The 18,809-nt window shown below is 34.8% G+C and overlaps 1 protein-coding gene across 2 annotated transcripts in view; it reads left to right on the top strand.

Moving 5' to 3' along the window:
- The window catches only part of LOC134756138 (rho GTPase-activating protein conundrum), a 139,161-nt gene that overhangs the window by 83,078 nt on the left and 37,274 nt on the right, over positions 1-18,809 (top strand). The window contains exon 1 of one of the 2 annotated variants that reach the window (XM_063692967.1): positions 14,915-15,077. The exons of the other annotated variant lie outside the window; for it this stretch is intronic. Within the exon in view, the coding sequence (XP_063549037.1) occupies positions 15,038-15,077 (40 nt within the window). The 5' untranslated portion in view covers positions 14,915-15,037. Of the gene's footprint in view, positions 1-14,914; positions 15,078-18,809 lie in introns of those variants that run through there. 2 annotated transcript variants of the gene reach the window in all.

Genomic DNA, 18,809 nt, shown 5'->3' with positions numbered 1-18,809 from the left:
TAGGGTTCCTTACCCAAAGTATGGAAAGTGTAAAAACGGGACCCTATTACTAAGACTCCGCTGTCCGTCTGTCCGTCTGTCTGTCACCAGGCTGTATCTCATGAACCGTGATAGCTAGAAAGTTGAAATTTTCACAGATGATGTATTTCTGTTGCCGCTATAACAACAAATACTAAAAAGTACGGAACTCTCAGTGGGCGAGTCCGACTCGCACTTGGCCGGTTTCATTTATAATTTTATTATGAAAGTAACTTTGCCTGTACGTTTACTCGTATTTTCCATTCAAGTTTCAGTTTATACCCCGAAAATCTTAGGATATGTAATAAGTATTTTTTATTCTGTAAAATGTAATGGATATGGTATGGAATGGATATCTAATCGTATGATATGAAAGTAAAATTACTTATTACACAAATAAATAACATTAAAAAAAAATACGGAATCCTCAGTAACAATGATTGGCCTAGTGCGTTCTGTTTTCATAAAGATTTTTAAGATAGGACTTGGATACATTTTTTATCCCATATTCATTGATATTGAGTGCCATAAAAAAGTTCACCGTGTCGCTATATTTTAATTTTGTACAGATGAATTTATTATAGATTTTTTTAAGTGATATATATTATACAATTATCCTATTATCTATCTAGTTGAGTTTATTTTAGCGATAAATCGCTTTCTTTTTAGGTATAAACCAGCATGTATAAACAGAAATTTAAATTTCCACTTATGACCTTTCGCTTCCCTGCTATTACTGAAGTATTTGTGTTTACAACTGACACGATTTATGTCTTGATAAGGCGAACTAGAATATTGTAATGTATTCGTTGTTAGGTTGTTACAAAGATAGATATAACTCCGTAATAGATGGATACAGTCTAAGGAAAAAACGTGCCTCGAAAATCACGAAAATTTGATTCTCGATCAGATGGCGCCACTAGTTTTGGCCTACACTCGTATAGAGGGCGTTGACTGTTTCGTTTGTTATTGATAATTTTAACGCATACCAGTGAAAGAACATGGGTCAAAATCATATAAAAATAATTAATGCAAATAAAAAAATCATTTATCCATATTTAAATACATTTTATCGTATTTTTATAAATATTTATTTTTAGTTTTAAAGTGTGTCGACAGATGGCAGTGAATTTACTGGGGTTACAAAATTTACTATGACAGTACCGCTCTAGTATAAGTTACTCTATGAATTGTTACAAATGTTGGACATGGAATTAGCGTGCTAGATAGATTAGGGAATAGAATGTTAATCCAGCTGACATAGTTTTTGAGATTATCTTTAACATCCATTATGTAGATTTTTTTTATACCATGTCGGTGGCAATCAAGCATACGGCCCATGAATGATCTAGTAGTAGTAGTAGATAATAATGATACTATTATCTACCACTTAGCTGTTGTGTTGGTTGATAAGAAGTTATAACAACGGTAACCCAAAAATACCAACAAAGATTTTTTCAACCCACCAGCTGATAAAGGCTCTCTTGATACTGATTTAATGTTTTATAGTTAGTATTTCATATTAGTATTTTTTGTAAGCATATTATGTGCAATAAAGCCAATACAGTGCCATAAATACATACATAATTGTAACGATACATTTCAAACAAAGAAATAATTTCACAAGTGGGTCTAACCTTCTTTATACGTATAAAAAACAAATATAATATCAAATTGGGAACTTTTTCGCAATTTTAAAGCTGGTTAGAGTTGTACCAAGAAAAGTGCAACGATTTTGATAGCACACGCAGTGCGTTATTTTAAACGTCAAACTTCTATGCAATTATGACGTATAAATAACACTGGCACTGCGTCTGCTATCAAAATCATTGCAGAAGTTTCTTGGTTGGTATCACTTAAAAAAAAATGGCGCATTTAATGTTCAGTCTATGGATGGTATAGAAAGGATGCCAATCTCTTATGGCAGAATTGTTGCAAGGTGACCGCTTTCAGCTTTAAATAATAGTTCCTAATCTCTCCGGTGGCGCTAGTTAGGCTCTGGGACCATATAATGATATAAGGCAACAAATAACCCGACCAAATTACGTAGGTTGTTTTTGGTAGTATTTCGGTGTATGGTGGCGCAGTCTAATTACTGTTTTTTGATGGACACTTTTCATACATAGAGATTTGGCTCCTTTATATAGTCTCCATGGTTCAGTCTGTTGTTCTTTATCTTTATTGTTTTTGCGTCTCATGTCTCATTGGTGTTTTTTTGCATGACTAGTCCCTTGCCTTTGTTTATAACTGTTTATGCTAACTATAGGGTATTTTGTAGTAATCATTATTCTCGGTGTGTCATCAAAGCCATCATGTCATCAACGATCGAGATAATGGAGGCTTTGAGCGTATTTGCATAAAAAATCCCGTGATTCAAAGCAAAGACGTAATTACGTCTATATAAACTCTATCAATATTGCCTTCGTAAATTTTTAGGGTTCCGTACCTAAAGGATAATTCATAATTCATAATTTATTTATTGCATCCATGGTTTACATTTGGTGGTACATACATAGTGGGTTTCACATGGACCCTGGTAGGGCACAGCAATAGTCTTAAATCTAAAGTATGCTAGGTATTAGTATTAATGTAATCATTATATAAACTAGGTCTTATGACAATGGTTAAGACATTGTAATTTAAAATTATATTGCAACAAATTTATTAATGTCTTGGAGATATTATTAACAATTAAATTTAACATTGAAAATGTAGGGTATATGTATAATATTTGTTTATTTAATAGTTATGTCAAGAATGTCAAGATTAAGGATTGGTATTTCATGCAATGTTTAATAAGAATTGGTAAAAAATAAATCGAATAAAAATAATAATGTAAGTAATAATTAAAACTAATAATTAACATTAAATTCGGTATCGATTCGGTAAAAACGGGACCCTATTACTAAGACTCCACTGTCCGTCTGTCTGTCTGTCTGTCTGTCACCAGGCTGTATCTCATGAACCGTGATAGCTAGACAGGTGAAATTTTCACAAATGATGTATTTCTGTTGCCGCTATAACAACAAATACTAAAAACAGAATAAAATAAATACGTGATTTTTTTTTTCGTTTTTTGCGTTAATGGTACTGAACCCTTCGTGCGCGAGTCCGACCCGCACTTGGCCGGTTTTTAAGACTTACTAAGCTAACTATGCACAGACTTTGTATGACAAAGCTTTGACGTGCCATAATAAATGAGTAATCGTTTTTGTTTCAGGTAAATGAAAGCTCTCATCCAGTTACAAATATATCTCCTCTACTGGCAATCACTTAAGGTAGTGATTAAATATAATCAAGGTTGTTATCAAACAAATTTTATAATATTAAAACATTTCCTTAGGTTATCATTAACGTGAGACATTTTCGTGATTTTTCTAATCTACGTTAAAGACAATAACACATATATATTGCGACTAAAAACTTATAACAAAAATTTGCCAGTTCCGAACAACTGACAGGCCGATATCGTCCGGCGGACTGATAGTCAGTGGGCCCCTTAAGAGATGAAATATGAACTGATGGACGCCTATTTAAAGGGGCCCAATGACTATCAGTCCGCCGGACGATATCGGCCTGTCAGTTAGAACAAAAATTTGACAGTTCCGAACAACTGACAGGCCGATATCGTCCGGCGGACTGATAGTCAGTGGGCCCCTTAACTCGTCAGAATGACACTTGGCCACATTAGCATAATATCCACTTTTTCCATAAATGTATACAAAAGAAGACATGTGGCAGGTCACAATTTTATTTTCTTTCGCCATATAACACTTTAAACTGTCGCGTTTTGAACACATATTTAATTAAACGAACGGGTCTACCACGATTTAATTTCATTGCTTTTACCTTAAATTCCGACGTTTCGGCTGAGGTGCACCAGCTGTGGTCACGGAAAGACAAAAATAACCGGCCAAGTGCGAGTCGGACTCGCCCACTGAGGGTTCCGTACTTTTTAGTATTTGTTGTTATGGCTGCAACAGAAATACTACTACAATACTATCACGGTTCATGAGATACAGCCTGGTGACAGACAGACGGACAGTGGAGTCTTAGTAATAGGGTCCCGTTTTTACCCTTTGGGTACGGAACCCAAAGAAGCAATGAAATTAAATCGCGGTAGACCCGTTCGTATAATCACAGTATAATTAAATATGTGTTCTTTCGCCATGTCATAAAATGCTGATTTTTCTATGGCATATTCAAATAATTATGTTTTCTATGGCATGTAACAAGTGTCAAAAGATATCCATCCCGATAGCAATCAGCGTTTCCTATTAAGTCACATCATTGAAATCCCGATCATGCACACATCTGACATTCTCGTCTAATCGTAAATAAATAAATACTAAGGAATGCCATTAGCATTGGCATTGTTTGCGTTTAATGTATATCTGTAGGAATGGCTGTTTAACGTCATAAAAATTGAGCTGACGTTTCTATTCGTTCAAAGTCAGTTGTTTTAATTAATTTTGAATGTTATTTAACTAGGACAAGCTACCTACTTACATACCACGCGACAGCGTGCTGGTGTAACTAAATGCGATTTTGACTCCAATGTATCGGTCCCATTCGTAGTGCTCGTAAGGCCGGTCTTTACGAAGTAATATATATGTCTATGGGTGGTATGTATGTAGTGGTATGATGATGCATAACCGTATATTGTCTATTGTAGTAGTAATAGTAAACTCTTTATTGCACAAATATACATATTAAAAATTACATGGTACAAATAATAAGATGTACAAAGGCGAACTTATCCCTTTGAGGGATCTCTTCCAGTTAACCTTTACCTTTATCAAACGTTTGCATGAACATTCTAACACGCATTGGTTCCGATATGAATGAGCACGTACACTTGGCAGTTTAGGGTACTGTAGTCATTTTTGTTATTATAATTTTTTTTTATACTCAAGTAGGTACCTATGTAATACTATGTATGTGTGAAAGCTTTTCTGGTAGTACATCTGAATAGAAAATTTGATTATTTGTGCCGTTTTCAATCAAAAGGTCAAACTGTCGCTTAACATAAGGACGAAAATTGCTTGTATCTTTATACGAAAAACCTGTCAGCGTCATTTGGCAAGCGACAATGTGGTACCTTTTGCTTGAAAACGACACAAATATTCCTAATCAAAGTTGTTATCAAAAAAAAGCAAAAAGCTCTTGCTCTGCCAGAAGGCAAAACAGGTAGAGGAAGGCCCCCTCTGACGTGGTGGACGAGTATGGCCAAACTATTGGAAAAAGCCCAACTACCCAACCCGACAACTCAAGACAGATCGTCTTGGCGCCGAAGGATAAGGAGAGCCGACCCCACCTAATGTGGGATAAGGCAAAGGAAAAGAAGAAGAAAGTTGTTATCAAACAAAATTATGTCTTCAGGTTATCATTAGATTTTTTGAACCTACGTTAAACACAATAACATACATATATATTGAACAAGTTTGGGAACAAATCAAATTATTTTATTAAATATTTTGATATGTTTTTTTTTAAGTAGTCACACTACTATATATAAATTAAAAACTGTAATAGATGTCATATATTAAAGAAAAAGTGACGAAGCCCTCCAGTGGTGAAAGCCGGATTCGAATAAAGACGCCGGTTCGAATCCGGCCTTCACCACTGGAGGGCTTCGTCACTTTTTCTTTAATATATGACATCTATTACAGTTTTTAATACATATATATTGTCCTTTTTGCTTGAAAACGACACATATGAACTCTATTATCAAACTAACCTAAATCTCGAGCCAAAAATAATTTTGGCTCGAGATAATTTTGGCTAGATTGAAAAAAGTGGTGACATTACCCTGAAAATGATGACATTTCTACCAAATTAAATAAGATATATGGCCATTATGCCCGGTTCACATCTATTCCAGTGGCATTCCAGTCCAGTGATCGAATTCAGCACTGAACTGGATCGAATCGTTTAAGGAGCCCACTGACTATCAGTCCGCCGGACTATATCGGCCTGTCAGTTAGAACAAAAATTTGACAGTTCCGAACAACTGACAGGCCGATATCGTCCGGCGGACTGATAGTCAGTGGGCCCCTTAAACATTAATTCCAGTCATTTTCATCATCCAGTGAATATAGTTGAGTACTAAGATTATTTATTTACTTGTGATAATATATATATATATATGTATATATATATTTATAGGTATATATTTGTGTTTATATGGATATGTATTGTATATATATATATATATATATGTTTATTTTATATTCTAGATTACAGGTTTTAATTATTTACGTTTGTAATAATTTAACCATATTTTACTTTTTGTTCATAGTGTTCGTTTGTCTATCTTGATCTGTTTATTGTGTTTACATACATACATACATACATACATACATATAGAGACTGTTACCAAAAATAAATATATTTTCACTATTCAACGTTTAATCCAGCACTGGATTGACGGTCTACATTATTCTAGCGCTGGATTGACGGTCTACATTATTCCAGCGCTGGATTGACGGTCTACATTATTCCAGCACTGGATTGACGGTCTACATTATTCCAGCGCTGGATTGACGGTCTACATTATTCCAGCGCTGGATTGACGGTCTACATTATTCCAGCACTGGATTGACGGTCTACATTATTCCAGCGCTGGATTGACGGTCTACATTATTCCAGCGCTGGATTGACGGTCTACATTATTCCAGCGCTGGATTGACGGTCTGCATTATTCCAGCGCTGGATTGACGGTCTACATTATTCCAGCACTGGATTGACGGTCTACATTATTCCAGCGCTGGATTGACGGTCTACATTATTCCAGCGCTGGATTGACGGTCTACATTATTCCAGCGCTGGATTGACGGTCTACATTATTCCAGCGCTGGATTGGGCGAGCTGGAATTAAAAGTAGACTAAGTATATTTCAGTAGCATTTCAGCGCTTGATTCGATCACTGGACTGAAATGCCACTGGAATAGATGTGAACCGGGCATAATTGCCATATATGCTATTTAATTTGTCTGTAGAAATATCAGCATTAAATTTTTAAGGTAATGTCCGTACTTTTGTAAGAATATTTCTCTTTTTCATAAGGCAACCCTCGGCAGATGGATAGCAAAATTATTTTTGGTTCGAGATTTAAGTTAGTTTGATCATATAGTTCATATACCACTTCAACCACTTGGCATCAACTTGTACTACGTCGTGTAATATCGTTAAAACATAAAATAAGACGTAAAACTAAGTAACACCTTCAAAGTTTTCACACTGTTAAGTTGTTAACAATTTGTGGTTTTACAGTCATAAACATCCGCATAGTTTACTACTCTGTAACTTCATTTGTTACTTTGTTTAAGCTTATTTCTTTGTCAATTTTGCATGGTTATGCTAAAAGTCTAAGTATGTATTAAGTATTTACTAAGTACAAAAAATCTCTGTATATCGTCAAGGCATAGAGTAACTTATACTAGAGCGGTACTGTCATAGTAAATTTTGTAACCCCAGTAAATTCACTGCCATCTGTCGACACACTTTAAAACTAAAAATAAATATTTATAAAAATATAATAAAATGTATTTAAATATGGATAAATGATTTTTTTTTATTTGCATTAATTATTTTCATGATTTTGACCCATGTTCTTTCACTGATATGCGTTAAAATTGTTAAATAACAAACGAAACCGTCAACGCCATCTATACGACAGAATCAAATTTTCTTGATTTTCGAGGCACGTTTTTTCCTTAGACTGTATCCATCTATTACGGAGTTATATCTATTTTTGGTCGAGGCATGTGTTTTTCGACGACGGGATTTTAGCAGTCTAGAATCCATCAAAGCTAACTTTAAATTTAAAACCTAAGACTAAACGATTTTCAAAACTAACTTTTGTTGTAGCCGTACTTTTTTTAAACTAGTTTTGACTCTACGGAACTCAACTTTATACAATCGGTCACGCGTACGCGGCGTATCAATGGCGATTCATTCAACAGTATTATTATGTGCATAGGATTATAAATTTAATGAATGTTTACCGCTATGCTAACCTTTGTTCGTGTCCTGCCCGCGCAGCATGGTTTCCCCTATCACTAAGTCCGTCACTTTCGCACTCACATACTTGTTAGAACGTGACAGGCATGGTGATAAGCGTACCGTGCTACGACTCCTGGCAAGTTTAAGGTATAGTTGCCTGCAATAATATATGACAAGCAAATTATCTGACAGTTTCTAACGACAATCAATTTTTTAACATGCAGATACGTCTGCGAGCGATACTCCAAATTTTATATTAAAGGAAAAAATTGCGGATCGCGGAGGTTGCGGGTTCAAATCCTGCCGGAAGTGTAACTTTTTCCATTTTTTCCTTTAATATAAAATTTGGAGTTTCTAACGATTCTACAAACTTAGTTGTGTCACCAACTTTCGTTTCAACTGAATCTGTCAACTGTTGTTTTCTATCAAAATTATAGACATATCATATTATTTAGAATAATTCATTGAAGTAGATATAATATAGGTAAAAGGTATGCGTTCGTGGTCCGTGCTTTATATTAATGTATGGAAGACGCAGGCTAGTGAAATCAAATAAACATATAACCGTTTCCGTTTCTGGAAAGGTTTATCTTGTACCTGTTATACCTATTTTCCTAGCTACCTATTATGAATCTTTGAATCTTGTTCTTTACCTCTTTTTAGCAATGAATAATTCCGGTTGTAGTACAAGTTGAAAACTTTCGTTTTAGTTTTAATGCTTCCGCATGTCTTATTTATGTATAAAAATAATCAATCGATCAATCAATAATTTATTGCAAGAACATAGTTGTATTACATAAGGTGATAAACATTTAAAAGAAGCAACAGAGCATTAACATTAGAACATTAGCATTACCTTACAACGGGGCTCATCCTCGTCAGAATAGCATATGAAGCCCACATACACCATTCCGCCTTGATGTGTTCCATTTACATTTGAAAATGGAATCGTTTCCGTATTCCGCGACGCTCGGCGAAATCGAGCACGCGTCGCGAATCCGTACCGTACCCGTCGCGTCGAGCGGCATTCCGAATTCAAAAATCAGTTCATGATTTGGCATACATCGTTTATATGTACGGTATAATAAAATTATTTTGTGTTTTTTCTGTTCTAGATTTCTTTAATTGTTGCTGAAACACCTACTTACATGACATAATTTTATTAATTTCCGCTACCTAAAGGTTGTCTGGAAGAGATCGCTTTGTGCGATAAGACCGCCTGTTGTTTAACCTCTTCTTTTCTGTATTCTTTGTATTGTTTTCTTGTATTGCAAATTACAAGCTTTTGAGAAACGGGCCCCTGGTATTTAAAAATTCGAATGGCGCTTCTGGTAACGGTCGCGGCCTTATTGGGATCAATATTGTTCTCTTTTTAGGAGTGATATCGTATAAATAGGTGTGATACGTGACCGTTTCACGATTCATTCATTTATTCCTTTATAAAACATAGTTTTACATGTCAAATACAGTATTTCATATTTACAACTATTTACATCTAAACTATTTAACATTAAACTATTTATCATTGTCTTTTATTTTTTGTTTTTGTGATTTCTAAAATAAGCTATGGGGTTGGCAACTGTCAAAGGTTTGCAGAGTTGGCGCCATCATAGCTTGCCCCTTTTTCTATGAGATTTGGCTTAAAGGGCTGCCATCCAGGGCATTCAAAAAACCAAAAATTTTAGACAATTTTAGGGATTGACAGGGCAAGCTATGCTGGTGCCATCTACTAAATATTTCGAATAGCCAACCCATGCAGTTAGATTAAAAAACCTACCCTCTTCGCAGAAACCCCATAAGTCACAATTTCTTAAAAATGTGACGCTTTCGTAAACGCACTTTTAATGATCAGTTACTTAGATAATCGTGTCTGAACTGAACACGTGTTCGAAAGGAAAAACACGTAGGTATATACAAACTATTCAAAGTAAAAAATAAATATCCCACATACTTCCTAGAGCACAAGCTTTTACAACCTTCTTCTTTTAAAGAATAGTCTAACAGCACAACTCTCAACTTTGGACCTTGATTCTTTGAAATACGGTTTACATTTGTCAGTTAGCAGTGTAAACTATGGTAGTTAAATTATTCATCTAACCTATTGTGGTGGCATATGAATATGAATGACGTGCATAGCTCACCGATACTTCCTGAATGCGAGAATTTTTACTCGTTTAAATGTTGCCACCATTGCACCTTAATACCACGAAATAAGATCTATCTCTGGTCAGTGTGTGTTGCTGTTAGTTGTATGTCGTATTTGCTTTGCGTTTCACACCTTATAAAGTTATACCTATGTAGCTGCAATGTGTCGTGAATGATGTTTTAGCTTAGAAATAGCTTATTTATGTATGGATGTTGGATAGAGGTTACATTGAAGATAATGTACGAAGCTAGAGAAATAGCTTTATAGATCTACTGATCCTATTTCCACACGTTCAGATTTTTAAGGCCAGTTTAGGACTGGACACTGGATTTAGGTCTATGGGCAAATATTGACAAATGATTAACACCGTCACACGGTCATGTTATGAGTTTTAAATATAAATAATTGAACTGTACTTTACAAGAAAAAGTTACCATATACATACGTTGTAGATTTTAAGGCCCCGGCCAGCTCGGCCGAATTTCACCTTCCCATACAAACGGAGTTTCGTTGTCATTTTAAAACTACGTGTTCGATTGTAATAAAACCTTGCACATACAATGACATGAGGTATATCTAGGTCTCTAATTAGTTTATATAGCTCCAGTTTATAAAACAAACTAAATAGAGCATAAACAAGTTTTGTATGAAAAACTTAGTTTCGCTGTTTTTTTTAACTATGGTATCTGAAGCTACATAAACTAATTACAGAAATAGATATACCTTATTCTATAGTAAGTACAAAGTTTCAAAGCAAACTAGCTACTCGTTTTAAAATGTGAGCGTAACTACGTTTGTATGGAGAACCGCGCGAGCTTGCCGGGGACCCTTAACTATTATGATAATTTCATTTTGACTCTTGGAGAGCCTTTACTCCTCTAAATCTTATTAGCACTATTCTCAGCACCTTATCGCAGTGATGTAATGTAACAACTAACAGTAGCTCCCATCTAACGTGTCAATTGGTAAAAGTGACAAGTTACAAGCTACCAGATACATTTGAAGTGTTTTCATATTTATATTTATTTCGGTCCCGTATCTAAGACATTCTTATCACGTATCCTACGTAACCTTTACGTAACTCGCCTTACGTTTATCAAGGCTGTGGTGCTATGTTACAACCCATAACAACTAACAGCAACTTAGTAAAATATCTGCCACTCTACTCGAATATGCAAGAGCCATGAATCTAGTATAAAACTGGATTAGGCATGAGTGGTGGGGGGGAACTGTCAGAACGGGATAGTCTTATGTATCTTTCAGTAGTAGTAGCAGAGAAGCGTTATGAACTTATTATTGTTTGTCCTTGTTACAGTCTCACATTTTTTTTATTCCCCACCGTAAATTTGTATGGTTTATGGTAGGCTACAAATCTAGACCAATGATATTGTCGCATTGCGTATGTTCTGTCCCTCACGGGCGCGCGCGGTAGGCCTTTTCTATAGGATTCTACCTTCTATGGCAAGAGCGGTAGAGGCAGATAACGAAATTCCGATTTTCTTTTTTCGCGGTAGGCTCTGTTGTCTATTTCAAACAGCTACAATTGAAGAAGTTATATGTACGTAATACGTATGTATTTATACCTGTACTGGAAATTGATTGTCGTTCACTTACACTGTAGCACTCGAAACAAGTTTTTAATAACATGGAATTTTTGTGTTTAGTTTGCAACAATTTTTTAATACTTATCTAACTCTTATTCGTAATAGCGGTCATCACCTTGGTGGGGTTGGCACGATCTTGATACATGACGCATTAGGCAGTTCAAAAAATCTATTAGCATAATCATGTTTATATGTAAAAGAATCGTCGTAAATTTCATATTTTATTGTCCAGCCTCAATGTTTTATTGTTTACATCTTTGTTTTATTGTTTACACCGATTTCGATACCGCAGCTATTTATTTAGCTCTTTGTTATGAAAAGTTTGGAAAATACCTTGTGTATAATACAAAAACTTATTGTTATTTTTACAACTGTCATTTCATTTTCACGAAAATTTCATTAAACAATCAATCTACCTATCAAAAGCAGACAAAAATCAATGATTCCATGTTTCAAAAACCTAAAATTTTGATTTGATTCACGAATGTAAATGTGTTTTTTCCCTTTTTTATCATTTACTGCGTTCTCAATCTATAATTCTCATTATATTCTATGAATTGCAACTGAATCAACTTTTTATCAATAAATCTCGATGTTAACGTGACGGCTTCACTATTAGACTTAAAGACAAACAAAAATAAGATAAAAAACTGTCACTCTCTAGTATACCTTCGAGCGATTTATTTTTTTATAAAATTGCGTCGCAATTGTCACCTGTTTACACTCTATAAATCTTTTATCTGATACTGGTTTAGAAAAATAAAATACGCATTCAATCGTTCAGACGATATCGCAAGGGACTCTTGTGTTTTGTTTTTGTTGAATCATTTAATGGTTTTAATGATATTCAAACATGAAGATGTTGAATTCCGTGTTTCCTATCAGTAAGTAGTGTTTTTGTTTGTAATATTAATTTATAAATTAGGTGGAAAATGGTTTCTAAATCAGTAAGTAAGTGACAAACAAACAATTTTTTTCTCTAAATACTTACAAGGTTTATATTTAATTTTTGTGGACTATTTGTTAATAAATCTAGTTAGCACGGGAGCTAATGAGAGTGCTCTCTCCTTGAAGTCCTCCATACACAGTCCAGTAGTCGCTGGCATCTTTATGGAGGACTTCGAGGAGAGAGAAATCTAGTTAGGTTAGCAAAAAATACAAAAGACTTTTTAAACGATGCGTAACACATGCGTAATTTTTTTCACATCAGTGATAAGTTTTTTTCATTTCTTTAGACATTTTTCCTTATCACCCAAATATTTAAGTGCCTTGACAACAGACAATAACTCTAATGACATCGTTTTGACTTCGAACTCATTAGGTAAATATTCCACAATGTTCGGACACTTGGGTGGGGGTAATGAGAGGACAAATTGTGATTTTTAAGTTAGTACACTTCACCGTCCGACCGTCAGAGGTTCGAATACAGGACCTTTAAAAAAAGATGTTTTTTTATGTTTTTGGAAAATGGTAAAACTTTTTTTGTGAATATTAAAATATTTTGTGAAGTTTTGTGGTGTCAGTGGATGGAAATAATGGTGGTGTTATTAAGTTTCAAAAATACGGATACATGGTCCAGTCTTCTAATGAATTCAGGTTTGTCATTAAATATTGAATAATTATAATCCGGCAGGTATTTATTATATTCTAATATCATATAGGTAACGTACATAATATCACACACCTATACCTACATTACACCATACAAGAAAAATTGGCAGTCAAAATTTAATCAATGGTAGGTAGATATTAGAAAATTTAAAACCAAAATTAAAAATTAAAAAGCTTTTATTTCGGATTATATATCTACTACTAATTTAAAAGTTACATTTAGTACTAAGTGTAGTGTAGCGTAGTGTTTAGTGTAGTTTGTAGTAGAATAATGTAGTTACTTTTCATAGTGGGCATGTGGCGCGTGCGATTTCGCCCAGTGGCCAAATATCGGGCTGTCATTGGCTCCTGCGACCGCGCTCAGGAGCCCGTTGGTAATTGATAGTGTCGCTTTAAAATCGAAAGATAATTTCAATTTAATTTCAGGTCATTTGTACTAGTATTAGAGTAGGATGGTGGGAGCTCAAGGTTAAACCTAGTGTGCTCGGTATAGTGAGTAGTGATTCTGCCTGCGAAGCAGGAGGGTTTGAATCCCGGTAAGGGCATTTATTTGTGTTCACCACGAATATTTGTTCCTGAGTTATGGATGTTACCTATGTATTTACTAAGATGTATTTAATATTTAACTATATAAGTATGCATATCGTCGCCTATTGCCCATAGCAGTGTTGGCCGAACGTTAATTGCAATTAACCATTAACCAGTACAAATCGTAACGGATTATAGTTTACGGTTCAATTTGTACTGGTTAATGGTTAATTGCATTAACGTTTCGGCCAACACTGGCCCATAGTATACATATTATACAAGCTTTGCTTAATTTGGGGCTAGGTAGATGTGTGTAAGATTGTCCCCAAAATAATTATGTATTATTATTAACGGTGTTTAACCATGACATTATGTAAACAGTATGACAGTTTGTTGGAAAAAAATTAAGAAGTAAATTTGCAGAGCGAAAATAAATCGTAGACAAAGAGATTCATTCATTCGATCCTACTAAACAAATGTGTACTTTTTTATGAATATGTTCTGTTACTTAGGGAACTTTTTTATCAAAATAAAACGAGATGAAAGCGTCACTTTACGATCTGTTTATATCATTCCCAGTTCGAAACCAGAAGTGTTTGTTATAAAATTGATATCATACTGCACCGGCCTATAAATAAAGTATAAAAGCATAAACGCGGGCGCATCGGCGCATGCGCGCGGCAGTCAGTCGCGCGCCGCGACGCCGCACTAACTGCTGTTAATCACTAATGACATACAAACACCGTAAATTTTAAGTGTGGCAACATAAAAAAGTTCGTTAAAAAGTTATGTGTTTATGTTTCGAAAAAGCTGGTGTGTAATTACTAATTTTAATACTTAAAGTTTTCCCGCCAAAATTACACGTGTAAATAATTGCTGTAACCATAATAACTAAGGTTCACATTTACTTATTTTTACATTGTTTTACAATATTCTCAAGTGAAAAAAAAAAGCAGTGATCAGTTTACATTTTCAAATTTCGAAGTTTTTTTCTTTACGTGTTTTTGGCTAAGAAGTCCAAATGGCCAGTGTTTCAATGTTTATTTCTAAATTTAGAAGTTTTGTGTCGTTCAGTGTATATGGCATCCGTTTTTCCGGCCAGTGAGTGTGTGACTCATGTGTTATGGGTGCAATATGCTGGTTCCACGCCAGATTGGTTATCGGTGAGTTTTAGTGTAATACTAGTAACTATTTATTAATCTGTGGTAATACTACCGGCACCATAACGAAATTAATATGAACTTTTGTACTTGAAAATCGTATTTTTTAACTCTTTAAGTCGCACTTTTACGAAAAACGTTGAGCCTTTGTTTCATCAATATTGCTATTTTTCGGAATAAGAAAAAATAAATTAAAACCTACATATATATGACCCATAAATGTCAATAGACCTGCTAATTAAGAATTCATAACATTCATGATATTAATGTTGTGGTGTGATGTTTCTCAGGTCAGAGATGTAGGGTTAGAGCCGGCGTAGCTTTGTCGCGTATATCATTACTTGAAAATAGTTGTATCGTATAAATACTCTTCTGAGTAACGATCTACAAGTAGATTTATTTACTGATTCCTGGTCTAAGCTAGCGTCCAGGTGCCTCGCTTACTGTGAGAATATGAACGAGTGAATGATGAATAATTTTTGCACGGTTACTTTTGTATAAGTGTGTTAATATTACGTAAATTGCAAGTGTAATTGGTGTAAACCGTTCTTGTAAATAATTAAAATAATAAAAATAATAATAATAATAAATAATGAACCGATTTTGCATGTACAACCAGCCTTAAAGTTTATAGTTAATTATGGTTCAGTATTTTTGTGTGGGTATTTTTGCAAATTGTAGATTTCTTCAGTCACCCGTTGACCACGAACGCTGTAAAGGGTTCGAAACGTCGGGATGTAGTATAAATTCAATATGCGCGATATAATCAGTTTTCGTAGTTTTATTTCATGCGTAATTATCGCGGTAACAGAAGACAATATTATTAAACATGAAATAAACTTAATTAAGGGGCTACCTGAGGTTTTCATCGATTTTTGACAAGTTTTGAATCGTATCTCCTACTTTTGCACTACATATAGAATTATAAGACAAGCGGCTATCGGTTCTTCAATCTTTTATCTCCATTTTTGTCTACCGGATTGTGAAAAAAATGAATACTTATTTATTTATAATTGTTTTAAACATTGTCTAAAAAAACACTTTTTTCGTATCTCGATTGCTGTGAAAGATCTTACTTATACGAAATCTACATATTTGGGTTCGTCTTAGACGTCTCTAAAAATTTGTCTAAGGTTTTAATTTTAAACTAATTAACACAAAAGTTATGGCCAGAAAACCAGTTTTTTGGCCTAAAATTGTTCAACTTTGATGCCAAATATTTCGAAAACAATGAACTTTAAAGTAAATATGGGGTACTATATTGCTAAAATCCGTTGCTGTTAATGTGATAAGCTACAAAAAACATTAGAAAACTAAGGGATTCAAATCGAAGGTCATTGGGGCATGGGATCCCCTTAAAGTAAACCAATGGAACTACTACATAAAGCTAGTAGGATGATGACTCCTCGATCGTAAACGATAGTGAATGGTTCGTGTAATCGTAAACACTAAACAGTGGTTGAACGGGTAACGGGTGCGCCGCGGCTTCAGGAAGTTTACTCGCACATGTCAACACATCCCGCGTTTTCTTCAACAAACGTGTTTTGACTTCCCATGCAGGCAACCTAGTGGGAGCCGGTACTAAAGGGTCCCACTGACTATCAGTGATTGAAGAGGAAGGTTTATGTTTGTTTTACCTGTGCCAATTATAGTCCACGTGTTTTAAAGAAAAATACACTCAAGGGTTAATAAAGACCGTTTACCGATAAGGCCCCTTTGCTTACAAAACTCTTTCTAATCTTTGTGTTGTTTTTCTTAATGGATTAAAGTTTGTGTTCATTATTTTTAATTCTACACAAGCGGTAACTTTTAAATAGACTGATTAAAAAAAAGGGACTTAAGACTCCCTGTTATGGTTATGGTACTTATTCATTGTATCTTTAGTTTAGGTGTATGTCCCACGCGATAACAACTCGATATCGCATCAAAATTGGTAAAAATAAAATATTTTTCATACGCATTCGTTTCTTTGTTTTTTCGTTCGCATTTCCGTGTTTTCAGATCAACTGTGTTGCTACTTGCACTAGCAACTAACTAGTATACACTGACAAGAACACTCGAAAGCTCTAATCAAAGGGTTCAACAGCAAAGTTGCTAAGGAGCTTCTATTTAGGGCTCAAAAGACACAAAACCTGCGCGGTGACTAGAATACTGACTGGTCACTGTAAGTTGAACAAACACATGTTTCAAATAGAAAACAAACAAAATCCGACATGCAGGTTCTGTCAGGAGTCAGAGGAGACTGCAATGCACATTCTCTGTTCCTGTGGACCACTGTTAAAAAGAAGCACCTACTTAGGGCGGCACGTAATGCAACCCTATGAGGTACAGTACATTACGGCCCAAAGTATCTGGAATTTTCTGGATTCAACGGGCATTAGTTATGAGCTTTAAAGGACCGTCACAATAGATCACTGCTTGGTCGACGTGACACTCAAAGGCCCACAACGCCCCAATAATAGTATTAAATCACATGAGCTCTCGATAGCGCAGATATGGCGTAAACAAATAGATCCGCGAGATTTAACTCAGCCTTGGGAAGAGTCAACACGAAGCTCCTAATCGTTTGTAAATACGCTAAAATCAATAAAATCGTATGCTGTGTATGATATCATTTAATATTATTGACATTTCGTGCAAGCGCCATACATTTCTGAAAATAATGCCTTGGTGTTAATTGGAATAATGTGTTGGTTTAGAATTTAATAATATAATATGTTAAATCATTTCACGGTTTAGACTCACTTGTTTTAGTCACTCGCGCGACATGTTTCGGAGAGCCTAATAGGTCTCCTTTCTCAAGCACTAATAGTGCGAGCAGCTCTCACGACGACCGTGTATTGCGTACACGCGTCGCACTCTCGCACTATTAGTGCTTGAGAAAGGAGACCTATAGGCTCTCCGAAACATGTCGCGCGAGTGACTAAAACAAGTGAGTCTAAACCGTGAAATTATTTAATGTTAGTATTTATTATTATTTATTTATTTAATAAAATACAGAGTATTCATACAATAATCATAGCCCCGCAAAACTCAATAATGAGTTTGACTGTGGGGTCATCAGTCTCTAGTTACATATGTACTTAACTTAATTTTATACTAGTGCAATTACTACAAAATATTGACGTAGTGTATTTTTAACATAGATTTAAATTTAGACTTCTTATTTTCACATCTTATGGCTTCGGGCAAACTATTAAGCAAATATGGTATTCTTTTCCTAAGGGTTCTATCCCCGTAGTATGTCTCACAACAGTTTAAATTCGAATATAATATGTTAGTTACTATAATAATGAGTAAACCAGCAGTAGGATGTAGGTACCTATAGGTACATATTGTATGTAGACAGACATATAAAGACAGGTGATGATGAAGATTACAACACTCTTTTGGCGCCAGTGATTTCGGGTTTATTTATACTCCCAATAACTTGTATGTTATTATTTTTCAATTTCAACATATGTTGTGACCATAGCTAAAGGTTTACTTCTTCAAGTGATATGCTACTTCGTATTTACATAAGTTAGTTCTACTTTTCCATTCAGTTCCTCTTTACTTCCGTATTTAGTATGAGGAACTACTAATTTTAATGCCAGAACCTTGAGCGCATCAGGTGTCTGTTTATGATAACAACTGCATAATAGATGGAAATAAGTCCATATATTTGCATCTATTAAGTACGTTGGCTGATCAAATGGTGATGAATGTCACAAGATTTTTCCACTGTCGGTTTTT

The sequence above is a fragment of the Cydia strobilella genome, chromosome 3, assembly GCF_947568885.1.
Source record: "Cydia strobilella chromosome 3, ilCydStro3.1, whole genome shotgun sequence".
In the NCBI taxonomy this organism is placed as follows: Eukaryota; Metazoa; Arthropoda; class Insecta; order Lepidoptera; family Tortricidae; genus Cydia; species Cydia strobilella.
Note: the sequence above shows the minus strand (reverse complement) of the source record. Positions and strands in the feature narration are given on the sequence as shown.